The following is a 17,795-nucleotide window of genomic DNA, read 5'->3' as shown; positions in this document are numbered from 1 at the left end:
GGGTGTGTCAGAGAAAAGCCCAGGAAAGGCTTCATCGCATGAGCAGGTTTTGGCAAATGTCCACGGGAACTGGGAGGTGTTGTACAGCCAAAACACAAAACCTGGCAGAGCCTTTCTGCTTCCCAGCACAGTGCCTTGGATGGAAGTCAGTCTCCATCTTAAGGCTCATAAAAAGGAACACATGGAGAATCTGAGTGTTCCCTAAGGTCCTTGGGGACCCAACACAGACCCTGCACCAAAGCCCTGTGCAAACATTACAGGGCAGCAGGATGCCCAGGGCAACCCTAGCATCTTCCTACCCTCAGCACAGCACCTGCAGGGAATCAAAGCCTTCCCTTTGCTTCTATTATTTTCTTTTCATTCCTCAAGAGGAGTTTATTCAAAGCTTCTTTGAGCAGCAGGACCAGGTTTGTTCTTTTCTTTCTTTACCGGAATAGAAACGGCAAACAGAACTTCTGCTGGAAACATCCAAGCTGGGCTCTATCGCCTCAGGATCACGCAGACAGAGGGAAGATCAACCAACAAAATCCTTGCAGCCGCTCAGCTCCCTCCTGCCTCTCCCAGCCTGGTGTGAGCAGATCCTGTGCTTACTGCAAGTGCAGGCCCTGTAGTGGCACAGCCATAGGGAAGATGGCCATAGGAAATGACCATCAAACTGCGGTCCAGCCCAGATGGCTGCTCCTCTGCTCACCTGCTTCCATTGCCAGGATGGTGATGTTGTGCCACCCCGCCGTCTCCCGGTCCAGGACCTTTCCTGTCACAATGGCACCCGTGTTGGCATCAATGTCAAAGATCCTCTCTGTGTCCGTGCTGCGGTCAATGGCGTACCTGGGTGCAGGCAAGAGGGGAAAATGTGAAAAACGGAACGTGCCAAAGGGAGCCTTGGTGCTCTGTTTGGAGGCAGGGCTGGAAGGGAAGCCCAACCCAACCACGGCCATCAGGTGCAGCCGTAACACAAATAACCACCGCCGCCGCCGCGATCGGAATTAGAAATCCAGAAGGCCTACAAATCACAACAATGCAGCATAATGCTATTGTGTACGGCATCTTTCATACGCGCTGCATCCCAGAGCGCTTTACAGAATTAAATAATACAAGACAGCAAAGAGCACAAAGGATAAATTACCGAGAGGAGAGCTGGGAATAAATTAAAGCCTTCGGTCACATGTCCAACAACAGGAGGAAGATGAATGTAGGGACAAAGCAAGCTGGAGAGCTGACAGACAGGGCAGGGCTCAGGGCAACCCCAGGCTGGCAGCATGCTCAGGGGTGACACAGGCACTCTGCGTGGCGGCTGCTCCAAGTGCCTGAGGCTCACAGTGTGCAGCTCATGGTGTGCAGCTCATGTGCCTGGCACTCCAGGCATGGCCATGCTGCACAGAGCCATGGGCAGCCTCCTACCTCCCATATCCAGGTCCAGGAGGGAGTCAGCTGGGGGGCAGGTCACCTCCCATGTCACCCATCCACACAGCTGAGCATCCCTACCTGATTCAGGGACCCAAACGGCACACCAATGGCTCCGTGCCTACAAGCCCTCCCTGTTACACAGCACCAGATTGCATTCCTCAGCTCCCTCCTTCTCAGGCAGACGGGGGTGAGAATGTACAACAGCATTTGCTTGTAGTTAAGGGAAAATTGCTGTCTAAATCTCACTGGTGCACGTGCACAAATGATCATGTTCCACACCTGCATGTCTCTCTTCCCCTGGAGGTGACGGGGATCTGTCACACAAAGCCCAGGCATCACCAAACCACATCCCAGGGACTTCCCAGCCCTCCTGCATTTCCTGCCCCATTTCCAAGCTGGAAATGGAGCATCTATGAACATGGAGCCAAGGGACAGTGACACTGGCACATACTGCAGCCTCTCATCCACTCCACACTCACCCACTGTGAAGGGACAGGAGGGGTCTGGCAACCCTTGCAGATCCAACATTGTGCTAGAAGGAGGAACAGAAATCGGGATGACGAAATCTGCTATCCTTCCAATAGCACAATTGATACATTTGTGTAATTGCTCCGATTGTTCTCCCACAGCTGCTGACCCCTAACACGTCCTGTTCCGTGATCACATCTGGCAGCAGCTGCCTGCACGGCCAGAGGGTGCAGGGAGCACCGTGGTGTCACCGGTAAGCACTTCTTGTGCTTCTAATTGCTTCACTGCTGAGCTTGTCTTCTGTCATTTCAGAGCTGGCTGGGAAGGACTGACTGCCCACATCCTACAGCAGGACACAAACCGGAGCAGAAATCTGATCCCTTTGTCATTGCTGCTGCACTCCTCAGTGCAATGCTGTCAGGAGACAGAGCTCTGGGTGCTGCCTGCGTTCATCACTGATGTGGGGCTAAGATTTGAATGTGGCCAGTCCAAGTGGACCTACAGCCCTTCATCTGCTCCACGTGGCCTTCCCTTCCCAAGGAGTTATGGCCACCCTCACGGAGACCAGGGCTTCCAGTGGGAAGGAATCCAGTTCTACTCAGCTGATGCCATATTGCGTAGTAGGATCTTTATCAACCAAAGTCTGTGCTGCCCTCCATCAGTCCCATTTCCCCTTCGTTGTCCCACTGATGTTTTGCCCAAGGAGGGACACCATCATTCCCATGTCTTCCCTGTGCTCAGGGGGAGGATGCCACTATATTCCTTGCTCAGCTGCTGCTGCTCCATATCTGGAACTGCAGTGCCCAGCTCTGATTGGGATGCAGACCTTGTAAACCATTTTCTTCTCCTCCTGCTGGCACTGCCTGTTGGTCTGGATGTTACAAGAGACTGTTTAATTTAGACAGCTTTCTCGGTGCTCATCTTTCTCGTGAATGCATTTCTCAAGCAGTTTGTTTCACTTCTCCCTCTGAACGCAACGAGGAGCACATTTTATGCCATGTGTTTTGTTAATAGCGAGCTTTTCAACCACTGGGTGAAAAGCTTTTTGTTATGTTTGTTTTTTCCTCCTCTCCCTTTTGTATTGAAGCGGGTTGCAGTTCTCGCTGTGCTGCTGGACTCTGAGAAATGCCCATGTCCAACACGTGCCTCTGGATTTGCTGAATGCCAGACGAGAATATCTCTGAGAACCTTAAATCCCAAGCAACGTTTTCCCAGTGCTGATAAAGCCTGGGATGCACGCAATCAGAGCACAGGCTCACTGCAGAGAGAAAAACAAAAGGCTTCCATCCAAACAGCCTCACACACACACAGCACATCACCGTATTACCTAATACAATGGTTTGGATGAGAAACAGTGCTACGTTCAGGAAATACACAGCTAGCGTCAAAAAGGCAAATGGGAACTGAATGCTTTCTGAAAAAGAGTGCTTCTAGCTTTTGTCAGGCAACAAATAAGGATGGAATAAAAAAAAAGAGCACCGTTCTCTCACACAGCGCTGCCCTGCTGAGTCCCTGTGCTCCCCACAGGACACACAGCCCATGCTGAGCTCCAGATCCACCTGGCAGCACCGTGGCCCTTCTGTGCAGCTGCAATTGGGGGCTGCTCCCCCAGAGACGTTGGTGCTCTGTGGGCACCCAGAGAGAGCTGCAGTGGGATCCTCGTGCAGCTGGGGTGTGGCACAGCCTTCTGTGTCACCTGGGGATGGATGCAGAGAGACAAGGGCACCTCCTGTCCCACTTGGCTTAAAATACTTCCCAAACCTCGTTACCAGCAGCCCGGTGTCAGCAGGGTTGGAGAGCTGATGGTGCTGATTTTTGCTGGGCTGTCTCCGGCGGTCCGTCTTCTTTCCTGCCTCGAGGGGACAGCGCATCTCGGCACAGCAGAAGGTGTTGGCCTTCTCCTCTGTACACGGGCTGCGTTCCAGCTCCCACCTCCAGCAGACAAGGATCAGGAACTTAAAGGGATCCACTGAACTGCACCAACTTGAAAGGCTTCACACTGACTTCAAGGGGCTGAGGATCAAATGCTGGTCACGCTGTCAGGACCGGCTGCTCTCTCATGTACCAGAGGTGAAGTACAAGTGCTGGCTCCTCGTGACTGTGCTTTGAGCTGCACACTTGAGATGCGAGGTGATGTGCTGCTGTCTCTCACTGATGGGTGGTGGCACACCCTGGCAGGATGCTCGCCTTCATCTTTGGGTGCTGCTTTGAAGCTGCAGGCGTAGCAAAGCCTTTCATTAAGCCACACTGCAATTCCCTGCCTGGAGTCCTGCTGGCTGTGCCCTGTCCCTGAGCACATGGCATTGCCACACCTGGCACCGAGCTTGCTGTATGGTAACGTTTGGGCTCTAACCCTCCTGCTGTTCCTTTGGATCTGCTCCTCTCTGCTCCAAGTCCTCAGCATTCTGCACAGCAGTAGGAAGCCTCTCCTCTGCCTCTTTTTGTTCTGTCTGCAAATATTGCAACAAGCTCCATGGGGAAGGGCACGGAGAACAAGAGTAAATAAGGAGGAGACTTCTGTCCCCAAGACACCTTCCCCACATCTGCAGATCACAGAATAGAATCTCCATTCTGTAGCACTGCTGGAAACGTGTCAGTGCAAAGCACAGGTACTGTTGTATGCACACACTGAGGTCTCTACCCGCCATCCCAAGGCTCTGCCCCAGTTTACTGCAGGCAGGGATGGGCTCCGTAGAGAGCCCTCAATGCAGAGCCAATGCTGCTCACTTGAAGTGAGGCTGTGTGGAAGGTGCCTGCAGCCCCGCTGTCACCTGGCACAAGAACACACATTTCAAGGAAATTCTCCACACGCTGAGGATGTTTTCAGAACACCAGCTTTTCATCCCGACTGCTCATGACTCAGGCCAGTTGGCAGAGCCAGAAGGCTGCTTTGTGCCTTAGGTAATAACAATTTAACAAGGTAACAATCTCTTTAGCCACAAATTAAATGGAAATGGGAAATGTCCTGTGCAGATAAGCCGCTGCCTGGATTATGTCCCCTGCCCAAATATAACTCCTCTGATCTTTGATCCCCCTGCACGCACGCATGCGCGCACAGCTGAGCTCTGGCTCCGCACTTCCCAAGCCTCACCTCATTTATCATTCCCCATCGCTGCCCGCTTGTCACTCCTGCTCGCTCGCCTGGCCCGTGTCAGGCTCCACTGCAGCTGCCTGGCTGTCAGCACAAGGACACGCAGGCGTCACCCAGACACCTTCCCCGGCACTCCCTGCCACTCACAAGCCTGTCACTTGCCCACGACACGTCTGTCACCTGTGAGATGGTGGCTCTAGCTTGCCAATACCCATGCACAGACTGCTGCTCGCTGCCTGCTCTGCAGCACACACATGAAGCACTCATCACTTGCACCACCTCTCCACTCCCACTCTGCCACACGTGGTGGCCGTGAGAACCCCACACTGTGACCCCCACTGCCAAAAGGGATGGGGACACAGAGTTGGAGCAGTGCTTTACCGCACAGGATGGTTCGCTGTGTCCGGATCGAGGGCGGTGACCACCCCCACGATAGAGCCAACGTGAGCATCCTCCTGGACCTCCATTGTGTTGGAAGGGGGCCAGAACTCAGGGGGCTCATCGACGTCCAGCACAGACACCCGCACGATGGTCTGGTCCCGAAAGGTGCCCAGGTCTACAAACCGTGGGTCCACAAACTTGTTCAGGGCCTCCACCACCACGGTGTGCACTTTTTTTGACTCGTAGTCCAGAGGCTGAGACAATAGGAGAGAAATTAGTCACAACTGGCCCAAGTACCCCCATTAGCCACATCCAGCCCCAGGACCCCCATTAGCTACACCTCGTGTTGCTGATCAGGTGTGGGAATTAAGTAGGCATGTTTCTGCTCCTAACAGGTGCTATCAGCAAGAGCTGTAAACACTGCTCTCCATCACTTTGTGCACCTCTCCATCTGTACACTGCTCTCTCCCAGGAGCCATGCAGGCAGCAGAAGGCACTGCACTGCTGCTCCTTTTTAGTTTTCCCTCCCAGAAACAGGTCTGTGCTGTGCTATCTAGGCAGAACAGGTCTCTTCCTGCATCTGCAGGCACAGAAATGCTACTGCTAGAGCTGCACTCAAAGGAGTGTTTGTTTATTTCAACTCAGACGCAGTAGAAGCCCACAAAGGAAAGGACCCTCCTGGAGATGCCTGCCCTCCCCACAGCCAGCTTTTCTCCTCACCTTCTGGACGGTGATGACAGCCTCCTGGGTATTGCTGTCTGTGGTGACTTTGAACATCTCCACCCCTTCCTCATCCTTCATCTGATAGGTCATGTCGGTGTTCTCCCCGACATCAGAGTCCTCTGCCTTGACTCTCCCAATGGCAGTGCCTACAGGGGCAGTTTCTACGATGCTGAACTGATACATCTCTAGAGGAGAGAAAAGCACCAAGGTCACGGCTCTGCCTGCACCGTCCCCAGCCTGATGCACATCTTTGTGTACCTACTTGGGACAACTCTTGGGCCACAAGTACTGTCCAAACTCTGCCAATGTCTGTAGTTCAGAATGTCCTGAGAAAAACAAACCCCAGCCAAAAACAGGGGCTGCAAGAAGGGAACTGGGGAGAGCTAATGCTTTAAAGAGCCAGGTAGAGAAAGGGATGATTTTTCTACACAGACACAACACAGCAGTGCTGTCCAATTCTTGGCAAACTTCTCCAATTGTAATTTCTAGGAGAAGCAGCTAAAGAGCTGAGACACCTTCAGCTGCAGCACCCTCGGCTGAGGGAGTCCCCCCATGGGGCTGCTGGGCAAGGACACACTGAGACCCAGGCACACCACTGTGCGTTCTGCAGTGCTGTGCTGCTGCCCCGCAAACATCCCGAGCAGCAAGGCCGGCTCAGCCTGCAGCCACACACCAGGCTGTGCCAGGAGCCCAACAACACGAGCAGAACTTACTCTGTGGGAAGCGTGGTGGGTTGTCATTGACATCAGTGACCACGATGGTGACGGTGGTGGAGCCGGACAGCCCGCCCAGCTGTCCCGCCATGTCCGTGGCACGGATCACCACCTCGTACCGGTCCTGTGTCTCACGGTCCAGGTCAGCCACAGCTGTCCGGATCACACCTGGAAGTGGGCAGTGGAGTGAGTGCAGGCACATGGCAGAGCATCTGCAGAGTCACAGAACAGGTGAGGCTGAGAGAGGTGGCTGGGGGGTACCTAGAGCTGGAGCTGGAGCTCCAAAGGGGGCCAGCTAGATCTCCCAGCCTCTGCTCATACAGCAGGCACTCTAACACTTAACTAACCCTCATAGTCCCAAATTTGGAGGAGGTCTGTGTTTTCCTCCAGGGAAGCCAGGAGCAGGGTAAAGGGTTGGTGGGAGCCAGCTGCACACTGTGTGGAGGAATGCTATGTAAAAGCCCCTGCTGAGTCACGAAGCCCCTTTGGCAGCAATCTGCAGCAGTCCACTTATCCTTATCTGCTCAGACAGGAGCCACAGGAGGATGAGCACAGCTTCCAGCCATGGGAGGACTGGCTGCTGCAGAGCAGTGCAGGAGGGATGTGGGGCAGAGCTGCCCACTCACCCGACCTCTGCCATCCCAGAGGGTGTTCCCATTGGTGCACAGATGCCCTCATTTTCAAATGTGTCTTTAAAATGTGTCTCTAAGTTAGGAGACCAGGGAAGCTGTCAGTGTCCTGGGGCTGAGAATGCACTTGAGACAAAGCCAAACAAAATGCATGGTATGTTGCTGCTTCTTTTTTCCTTCTAGATTTCACTGCGTAAAAAGTCTTTTCAGGTTTTCATTCATCTGAACAAGGAGAAATGACCAGGACTAAAATATACAGCAATGCAAAACAAGAAGGAAAGAGTAGCGAAGCCCAAAAAACATTGTGAAAGCAGAAGTTATGACTTTCTATGTCAGCCAAGATGTTTCATTTACATGGAAACAAAGCACAGAGAAACATTTTGAGAATGAAAGCAAGAAAGAACCCACTCTGCCCTGGGGTGGCACCAGGGGCACACAAGCATGTGTACATGAGTACAAGGTCATTAGTGGTGCATTCCCAGCCCCACTATCCCAGCAGCAGCCCAGAGCAGCTTTAAATCCCCTCCAGCTCGGTTTCGTAACATTCCACAGATTTAGCCACTGCTTTCTGTTTTTGTAATTGCTCTCTTCCAGGCTTTTCTGATTAACTATTGGCTTTACCTCCCATTACTGCAAGCCTTGCACATCCTCCTTTGCTCGGGTTTACCGAAGCCCAAATGGCAGACGCCCCGCCGTGCCCTGTGCAGCCTGCAGCTATGGGGCCCGACCTCCTGGCAGCAGTGGACAGGTGACAAGAAGGAGCTGCTGGTGGTGTGGCACAATAGCAGTCAAATGTCACTGAGCTGAAAGGAAGAAAGGATCTTTTTTCCTCCTCTGCACGACATGCGGGTGCAGCAGTAGCTGGCAACGCTGCTCTGTAGATGTTTCTCTCTCCTTGCTTTCTCAAACCAGCAATTATTCCAACAATTATCGTTGTTGGGATTTATTATAAAGGCATCACTGCCATTTCGGATGCTTGCAGCTCCCCGGCTCTCACGGACAGACACAATCTCACCCAGTTCTCTCCAGTCTGTCATTTCAGTTCTATCATTATTTGAACTGTCACCGTCTTCAGCCCCATGAAGGCTTGTCCCCTATTCCTTGGGCACTTCCAGCTTCTGCCACAGGAGAAAGTCTCAGCCCTCCTGTCGCTTGCTCACCAAGGCCCATGCCAGCACACGGGTCAGAAGCACGGAGCACAGCTCCTGGCAGGGCACATCCCAAACCTTCTGCACAGGGCTGGCCTCAGCTGGTCACGTTTATGGGCCTCCCATGTCTCTGCTATGAATATAAAGCCGTTATTTCTGGGCAAGCGCTATCTCACTGAAATTTAAGCAATTCTGTTAATTAACGGGGTCTGAAGCATTTTATAATGAAAATGATTCATGTCAGCACAGAGGTGATGAATTGGGATGAGAGAAAAAGCTCATGTATTCACCAAGAAGGTAATGACTTAACTGAGCTGCTTGTAATGACACAGCCCAGAGTACCCCGTGTAAGACGGGAGGGAAGAGCTCAGGCTTCCCAGAACACCACCAAGGTCGCTCGTTCCAGTGGGGAACAAGTCCGGGCTGCCTGCCATGCACAGAGCAGCACTAAGAGACAGCAGCAGAGCCCTTCTCTGGGTGCACAGACAGAAGAGAGAGGGACCTCTGGTGCTGCAGACAGAACATGGAAAACCTCATTGTCATCTCCTAAGATCCACAAATTCACCTTCTTTCCGGCCAGAGAAACTGCCAAACATTCTCCTTCCCAAACTCTGCCAACACAGCAAGAACAACCTCCAGCTCGCTTCATCTCCCCAGTTCTTGTCAGCATCTGTTATAGTTGAACAATACAGACACATGGTGGCATACCCTCCGGTACAAGGCACATGTGGCTTTCCAGCATGATCCAGATTAATCACTGTAATTACCAAGCAAGGGGACACTTGCAGCATCGCATAAATTGCACCAAATCTGCTCAATAGCAGACACTATTTGGGTGACAGAAATAAAGCAGGACAAAGCACTCAGCAGGTTAAGTGTCTTCCACTGCCAATCCCCTGCCATGGGCAGGGATACCTTCCACTAGCTGTTTGCTCACATTAGTGAGGCCCTACAGAGAGCTCTGGAGGATGGGCTCAGCACTCTCACTCTTCCTTTAGCAGCTAAATCCCCCTGGTCATTTAACATTCATTCCCATTGCACGTTAGTAAATACACCCTGGTTTCCCTGAGACCAAACATACCATTTGTCCCAAACCAAGGGAAGTTCTTTGAAGCACCAGTTTTGGACAGGGACTGCCAACATTCAGTCTCACTGATGGTAGCAATTGCCTCAACTAAGCCCACGGGTGGCTCTTCTGCAGACACACCACCAGAGTCTTAGGATGGTTTGAGTTGGAAGAGACACTTAAAGGTCATCCAGCCCAACCCCCTGCAGTGAGCAGGGGCACCCACAGCTCCATCAGTGCTCAAAGACCCCCAGCCTGACCTGAGTGCCTGCAGGGATGGGGCACCCACCTCATCTCTGTGCCACTGCCTCACCACTTCTGTCATAAAAACCTGTTCTTTGTCCCTGTGCAGAGCTGCGGTGTATAATCTTCTGGGATGAGGCATGAACCTGCTAAAACCCATGAGAGCACAGAGACAGGTCTATCCTGGTACCTGTGTTCCCAGGCACCAAGAAGCATTGTTAACAAACTGGCAAGAGCAGCAGAGAAACACATTCTGCCTCCCACCACTGCATCACAGTGACAGCTCATCAGAACAGCTCTCCACGCTCCCAGCAGCTCAGCTCCCACCCCACCAGCACTACCCCAGGACTGAGCCTGTGGTCTCCAGAGGTCTCCAAGCAACAGTGCTGGCAGCTAAGGATGAAACAACTCATGACTACATGCAATAAAACAAACTTCCTCCCAGCAGGACAGTATTTCTCGTCCTGCTCTCCCCGGCTTGAGGACCTCTGAGCCCTTGCTGGCTGAGCCTCCAAATCAGGAGACAGGCTCTAACTCAGGAGTTGTTTTAAGTAATAAGAAATGCCAGACTGCATTCCAATTAGCCTTCAGAGTCCTTCTGTTTTTTCTCTGCATGCAGCAGAATGACAGATTTTAAGAACAGCTTCTTATTTCCAGTAAAGAACAAGATGCACATACAATCTCCTAAGCTGAGCTTTTAGGGAAGCAACAAACACAACGAGGCTGGGGATGTCACCCAGAGCATCTTTCTGCGACAGCCAATATCCCCGCAAAGACTGCAGCATGCTGAGAGGCAGCCTCCCCAGTGTAACAGCAGAAGTGACCACGTCCCAACAGCAGCAGCAAAGCACCGTGTGTGCACTGACTGCAGCCTCCTCCAAGAGGAAGGAGGCACCCTGTGGCTGCTGCCACAGAGCAGTGCAATGCAGCTCTGAGTGACAAAGAGCACGTGAAGATCAGCTGCACCCTACTGGCACACTGAGAGTGAATAGGGAAGGCAGCACAAAGCCTAAATAGAACAGATGCCTGCAGGGTCCTGCTCATCTCCCTCCAAAAAGCCTTCCAAGACAAGACACGGGATTTCAGGCCTTACCGAGCTGTAGGACTGAGCATAGCATGCTCTGCTGGTATACTGGCAGGTTAGGTCCTGCCTTTGAAAGCTCTGTCAAATCCAATGCACCTGCTGAATGCTAACGCTGATAACAGCCAGGAATGAGAGACAAACTGAGCAACGTACACACAGTGTGCATCCTGCATCCAAGTGTGCAAATCACACCCATACACACAACAACCTCAGTATGAAGTACAGCCAAAGACAAAGAAAAGGAGAACTGGAGCTGGAAGGAGTCATAGAAAGACCCAGCTCCAACCCCCTGCTGTGGGCTGGTTGCCCTCTGTCCCCTGGATCACCCATAGCTGTCCAGGCAGCAGTGCCTGCACCATAGGCTTAGGCAGGGCATGAGGGAGCATAGGAGTGTGTGGACCTGCAAGGAAAAGTGGAGGGGGAGGTCGAAACCAAACAGGGAAAACAAATTGCTCTTCATTATCGTATATTATGAGAAATGTAACATTCCAGGTTTTTATGGTTCTTTTTATGGCCATTAATAACAATGGTGGCTTTGAAGAGTGATGCTTCTGCTACGGATAATTAAATCTTATGCTCAGGGAAGAAGCCCGGCCACCCATAGCGGGCAGGGCAGGACTCCCATTGGAACAATAAAACCTTTCCAGGTTTGGAGGGGGAGGAGGATGGGGTTCAGCAGTGGGATGCTCCAGCTCCTGACTGGTGCCAAAGGCAGACACAGAGATCACAGCCTGCTCAGCACGGCCAGCCCTGTCCCTGCCTCCTCCAGCAGCACAGCCACACACGGCACTGCTGGCAGAGGGGCATACAGCTGCACTGCCGTGGAGCTGAGGATGGCTGCTGCAGACTGTCAGCAGTTTTGCTCTTACGAATCGCAAGCAGAACCGTAAATCAACCCCAGCGGTGTATGAAACAGCCAGTGTATGAACAGCCAGCTTGAGAATTAAGACACAAAAAGTCAAGGAATCCAGAAGCTTGGTCTCCTGGAGTGACATTAATTCTCACCACAGTCCCACAGGGCGCATTTTACTTTATGCCTTAATACGGCAGCATTAATGTTGTTGCAGGGAGCTGAGCCTCTGCACGTCCCGGCTTGTGCATTTTGCTCCCAGTGGTCCCTCTCCATTCCAGCAGCCCCGTTCTCAGCCTCCACTCACACAACGCTGTCTCAGACTAGCAGGATCCCACACACACTTGAGTTTTCAGTATTTAGCTCGTTGTCTCCTCGCAAATGAAAGGAAAACCAAGCAAATGTGGGAGAGAAGGCAGCCAGGGGCAGATCTCACCAAGGTTCCCTTCGGTTCAGCAATAGGGTGGGGGCACTTTGCAGCCCAGCTTTCCAACCAAAGCTGCAGCTGCTCGGTGCTCTCGTCTTTTGACAATTTTTCATTAAACTGAAGGTACTTTACTGCATGCTTTGTACCTTAAATATCTCTTATTAGCATTTGAGTGTCTTCCCTCCTTAGAAAGCTTGCAAGGTTCCCATTAAGGGTAATGAGAGTCACACTCCTGGGAGGCAAGGAGAATATATACCCCAACATCTCCCGGTTATGGTCTACTCTAACCAGTATGTCAGAGCATCATCTGCTAGGGATTTATTAGAGATGCATTTTACAACGGGCTCTATTATACGTTATTAAGGAATGGAGCAGCTTCCACTGTTCTTTCATTAAATATTAATAGAGCATTTATAAACCGCTCCTTAATTTGAAGTGTTACCTTTAATCAAAGCCCTGGCGATAACAACGTGGCCTTTGGTAAAGCCCCTCTGGTAGCACTTCAACCTTCCCCAGATTTTACGTGCCCACAGCTGCGCTCACTCTGCAGTTGGTGCAGGTGGAGGGTGCAGGTCTGGCGGCTGCAGTTTCCCCCCAGCCCTGCTGCCCATCCCAACGCTCCGCCTGCTGCTCACAGTGCAGACACACGTTGCACCCCCAGGATGAGGTGCCCTGCAGCTCCCTGGGTGCTGCTGCTCACCTGTTTTGCTGTCCACGGTGAAGTGCTGCTCGCCCTCCAGCACGCTGTAGACGATGCGGGCGCTGCTCCCGTATGTGGGGTCGTCGGCATCGGAGGCCATCACCTGCATCACAGAGGTGCCTGCAGCAGGGATGAGAACAAAAACAGAAGAGAGACGTGGATCTCTTAGAAGGTGCCCTGAGGACATCCAGAAATACGGCCCCTTTTGTCCCACGGAGTGACAGGATAATGGGACTGTGGGCCACCTCAGAGCAGGGCACGCTCTCCACATCAGCAGGTAGCTTTGCTCCCAGCAGTCATCTCACATTTTAGGGCAGCTGCAGGGGAGGAAGAGCTATTGCCTGTCCAGAGCCAGGCACTGCACCGTGTCGTCATGCTCCACACGTAGCAGGGCAGAAGGACCATAAATTGGATAAAAGTCCATCAAATGTCTGCAATTAAGTTATCGATTTCCAACACTGCCTCACTAAACTGGGTGCTTCACTCCAGCTGTCCCTGAGATGGCTTTAATTTGACATCATGTTCAATTTGACTGAAGCAGGACCCAGGACATGAGAACGGCCTCAGGAACTAAAGAGCTGAAGTCCTCAAAGGCGACAGAAATAAGGAACTGTTAATCCCACCTACAGACAGCCCTGAGAAAGGAGAAGATCTGTGAGGGTCCACCTCCAGCAGCAGCCTCCTGAGGGGCCAGACCCATGGATGCTGCTCCCAGCCCTGCTCTCCAGGCACAGCACAGCATATGATATCAGTTTCCTGACCCCACGAGAAGCACCTCATCCTGCAGATCCATGTACCCTGGATGGATGCCAGAGGGCAGCAGTTCCATCTGAGCGACCTGGAGGCTACAGAAGGGGAAAACCCAACTGTACCAACAATACCATTCACAGCTTCCAGGGCAGTGCAATCCTCAGCACATGCCCACTTGCTGCCCCAGCTGCTGCCAGATGCACACAAGAGCATTTTGAGCATTTTCTATTAAGAAAAACCCATCAGACTGCCTGCAAGTGTTCTAGCTGCACGTTAAACAAAGTCTTTTCCTCTGCTTCTAGTGTGGAGATTAAACAATTTCTCTTCACAGTAATCAGTTTTGCATTCAGCCAGCTTTGCGATGGAGCCAGAGTTTGACCCCGAGTTCCTGTCTGCACAGCCAAATCATCTCTAATCTTGGTGCTACACAGAGAAATGAAAGCAAAATGCACCGAGGGAGAAGAGCTGTTCTGACAGAAAGATCCACATTTACCACCATGCCAGCTACCAGTCGCTCTGCGTGCTCCCCAGCCCAAAAGCCAGCTCTGGGCTATGCAACCTGCTCTGTGCAGCAGAGATGTTTTGCAGGAGGCAGTGTGGATTTGGGCTCATGCCTGTGTGCGGCAGACAGCTGTTAAGCAGACCCCAGGGAGCTGAGGGAGAACACAGCTAATTTTAGCATCTCCTGTTACAAGGTGAAACTCCTGCCGTTCCCCAGCAGTCGGTTGGGTCCATCCTACCTTCTCTGCAGCTCTGGGTCTCCTCCTTCAAGACTGACTCAGCTCAGCTCAGCCCTTTGGGGGTGATGGGCAGCGGGGTGGGCACCCAGCAAGGGCTGCAGCCTCAGGGCTGAGCTCTGTGCAGGAACAGAGCACGGGGCCAATGTGGAGCACTCCCAGCCCCCGTGCGGGAGTCTGTGCAATTCCCTCATTATTTGTTATTCCCTCTTAGGCACCGGGAAGTCAAATGACTTTCCCTCCCAATTAGTACTCCTTCATTATGCAAATAATGTCCTTTGATCTGTTCCTGCTGTCACAGAGCGGATCTGACCGTATTTGTTTTACTTCTCTTTATGCTCCAGGAAGGGACCCACCTCCGGGAGCTGGAACTGCGATTCTGGCAGGGAGCTGCAGCTGATTGCTGCCACCGGAGAGAGCAAAGCCACCCACGTGGCCAGCCTTCAGCATGAGCCCTACGGGGGTCCGGGAGAGCAAGAAGGGGTCACCCTTCACTTCTCAGCTCAGGTTGCAGAGTGGCAGAGATGGGGAACGAAGAGCAGCTCCCTGCAAACCACACCTGAGACGGAGAGCAGCCCTGCTCCTCGAGTGACCCATCCCAGAAGAGAACAGCTGAATCAGAGACATTGGTCATCCAGGAAAATGGAGCAATGGACAAGCACTGCCAGCAGGTCCCCAGCCTTTGACCTTGATGTCACAACCAATTCCAGCTGCCCAGCCTTCCTGACCCTGCTTTGCCACTACAGGGGGGTTGCCCTTCATCCACACCCAAAACGGCAGTAAGGCGTGTTCTCTGCAGCTCCATGCCCAGCGGAGGAGCTTGCAGCAACACCAGGTGAAGGTGCTGTGAGAAGCAATCTCTGCTTGTTAGCTGGGCTGCTGTGGAGGAGCCCCTCCACCTCGCGGGCTGGCCAGGCTTCAGAGGGCTTGGAGGCTGCCACAGGCAGACAGACTTCAGCCCAGTAAACTCTCAGCTCCAGCTCCCCCCGCTCTGAGCATGCAGCTTGGAAGCACATCCCACGCCGTTCACAGCACTTCTCTTTACTTTTAACTTCTGAGTATTTTAATTTGCAGGAATCGCCTCCTTTCATGTTGTGAAACCGTGATTCTTTCTCGCTCTGATCTCCAATTTCGCATAGAAACTGTCTCCTTTGATATGTCTTGTTCACATCAGTCTGTGATCAGGCAGCTCCATAATTGTTAACGTTTTTTAAAGAATTGGGATCCTTGTCTAATACTCAGAGTTGAAGATTCTTTGCTTTCTAAAAGTAGTTCAAGCAAAATAGATTAATTTATTTCTTCCCCTTGGGAATGGGATGCCTCCTGCTCTGCTGCCCACATGATGCCTTTCATTGCTCCAGGAGCATGTGGCTGCAGTTCAAGGGGTCACCATCTGACTCAGGAGAGGATTAGTGCAGGTAAATGGAAGAGGATGGAGAGCCTGGGGTGCTTTGGGACAGTCTGCTCCCCATCCACCAACAGGAACTCAGGCAGCAGCTCCTGCACACCTGCAGCCACCCCCAGCTCAAGCAGTGCTGCATCCCCTCTCCGTGTTTCTCCCGGCACTGGGGAGTGCAGCTCAGTGCCCGCTGCCATCCTTTGCAATGGATCTTATAGCACACACCCCACCTGCAGCTCAGCACTGCACCAGGCTGACAGTGGTGTGTTGGGGGGGGGCAGGCCAGCGGTAGCATGGAGGAAACCACTTCTATTACAGGCATGAATTTCCTGACCTCAGCAATACTGGGCCTCTCGCAGGGAAGCCAGAAAGTGGGCAAGACGGTGCAGCAACACTGCCCAGGGATGCTGAAGGGGATGGAGAGGCAGCCACAGGGCTTTGAGGGCAGCAGGGAACAGCGAGAGCAGGCACTGAGACACAGGGGGACAGGCAGTGCTTGGGTTAATCCAGAGCACAGGTAGCCACAGGCTTCTTGTCACATAAGGGCTCATTCCTACCCCTGCCCACAGCACCTGGGAGCTGAGGGCTGAACAAAGCCAGGGCTGAGGCACAGCGGGCATCTGGCACCTCCCTGACCCATCCCCAGGGCACAGCTTAGGGCTGGGGCTGAGCACACAGCCACGGGCTGGCAATCAGCTCAGAGGATTTATTCACTTGTTTTTCCTTAAGCTACCTTATTTATTTATCCCTCTCGGCTCCTCAGCTCCGCTCTCAGTGGGAATCCCTATGATTTATAGCCTGGTTTGTGGGGTATGGCAGGCTCAAGGTTTAGTGGCAGAGATGGAAGCTTCTCACCCACCAGGACACCTACCAATGGGGGACAGCTCAGCCACGCTGCCGATGTAGGGCCCCTCCAGGAAGCGTGGCTCGCTGTCGTTGATGTCCTGCACTTTGATGATGAACTCAGACTCGGGTTCCAGCAGCTGGTCAGTCTGCCTGTCCCGGGCCTGAGCCCGCAGTGTGTAGAACGTTTTCTGCTCCCGGTCCAGGCGTTCGGTGGCGTGGATGTCACCTGTGATCTCGTCGATGAGGAAGATGGTCCCCGCGCCCTCCCCGGAGATGGTGTACTTGATGGAGCCGTCCCCCTCATCCGAGTCCGAATGGATCTGCCAGGAAAGAGCAGAGGTAGGAGCAGCAGGGGATGCTGCACATAGGAGGGCACGACACACAGAACCATCAGTTCTGCCTTTGCCACTCTGAGCTTGGCAGGTCCCAAACGCTGCCAGTACCCACTCACACGACAAACCAAGCTGCGGATCTCGCCACAGTGAGGCCAGGAGATGTATGGGAAGGACAACTCACCAACAGCCCCCTAAAAAGAGGTTACCCCATTGCAAGGACTCAAGATCCAACGCGGGGCCGTTTCTCCCAGGCTGTGCAGCAAACGGGGTAGGAATGCAGCTCAGGTTGGGGTTATGGAGCCCATGGCAGAGCTGACGCTGCCAGACATCGCTCCTGGGCAAAGCCTGCAGTGAAATGAGGCGAGACGGGCTGTGCTGAATGAAAAACAGGCCCTGGGGAAGGTGCTTTTTGTAGCCAGTCTCCGTTTCATTTTCTAATTAAGACAACATTTGAAATTAGGAAAAGAAAGGGTAAACAGAAGCTCCTCCTGGACCGGGAGCTGACTGGAATCCAGGCCAGACGTCCAGAGATAATTTTATTGGTGGCATTAAGCTGAGTTATGAGGTTTTTACAATCTAGCCACTTATGAGAAATCTATTAACAGTAACTGGACAGGCAGAATGCATCTTGACAGAGAGCAGAACGGGCGTTAATTGGGACAATCCATAACAGGACAGGGACCCGCAAGGTTTCATCAGCTGTCTTCATTTGCTCCCTGCAATTTCTGCTTAGAATCAGCAAAGTTCTCCCACCAACTCAAAAAAAAAGGAAAAAAAAAAAAAAAAAAAAAAAAAAAA

At 52.6% G+C, this 17,795-nt stretch overlaps 1 protein-coding gene across 1 annotated transcript in view; it reads right to left on the bottom strand.

The window, feature by feature from the left end:
• Window positions 1-17,795, bottom strand: part of CDH22 (cadherin 22) — a 33,970-nt gene that overhangs the window by 12,474 nt on the left and 3,701 nt on the right. The window contains exons 2-7 of the mRNA XM_042834381.1: window positions 16,688-16,982; window positions 12,931-13,050; window positions 6,784-6,951; window positions 6,068-6,255; window positions 5,348-5,601; window positions 692-828 (exon numbers count right to left, since the gene is read on the bottom strand). Of these exons, the coding sequence (XP_042690315.1) occupies window positions 692-828; window positions 5,348-5,601; window positions 6,068-6,255; window positions 6,784-6,951; window positions 12,931-13,050; window positions 16,688-16,982 (1,162 nt within the window). The remainder of the gene's footprint in view (window positions 1-691; window positions 829-5,347; window positions 5,602-6,067; window positions 6,256-6,783; window positions 6,952-12,930; window positions 13,051-16,687; window positions 16,983-17,795) is intronic.

Source organism: Centrocercus urophasianus, unplaced genomic scaffold, assembly GCF_019232065.1.
Source record: "Centrocercus urophasianus isolate 14NV4802_14NV808 unplaced genomic scaffold, USGS_Curo_1.0 seq_46, whole genome shotgun sequence".
In the NCBI taxonomy this organism is placed as follows: domain Eukaryota; kingdom Metazoa; phylum Chordata; class Aves; order Galliformes; family Phasianidae; genus Centrocercus; species Centrocercus urophasianus.
This window is presented reverse-complemented; position numbering and strand designations above follow the sequence as displayed.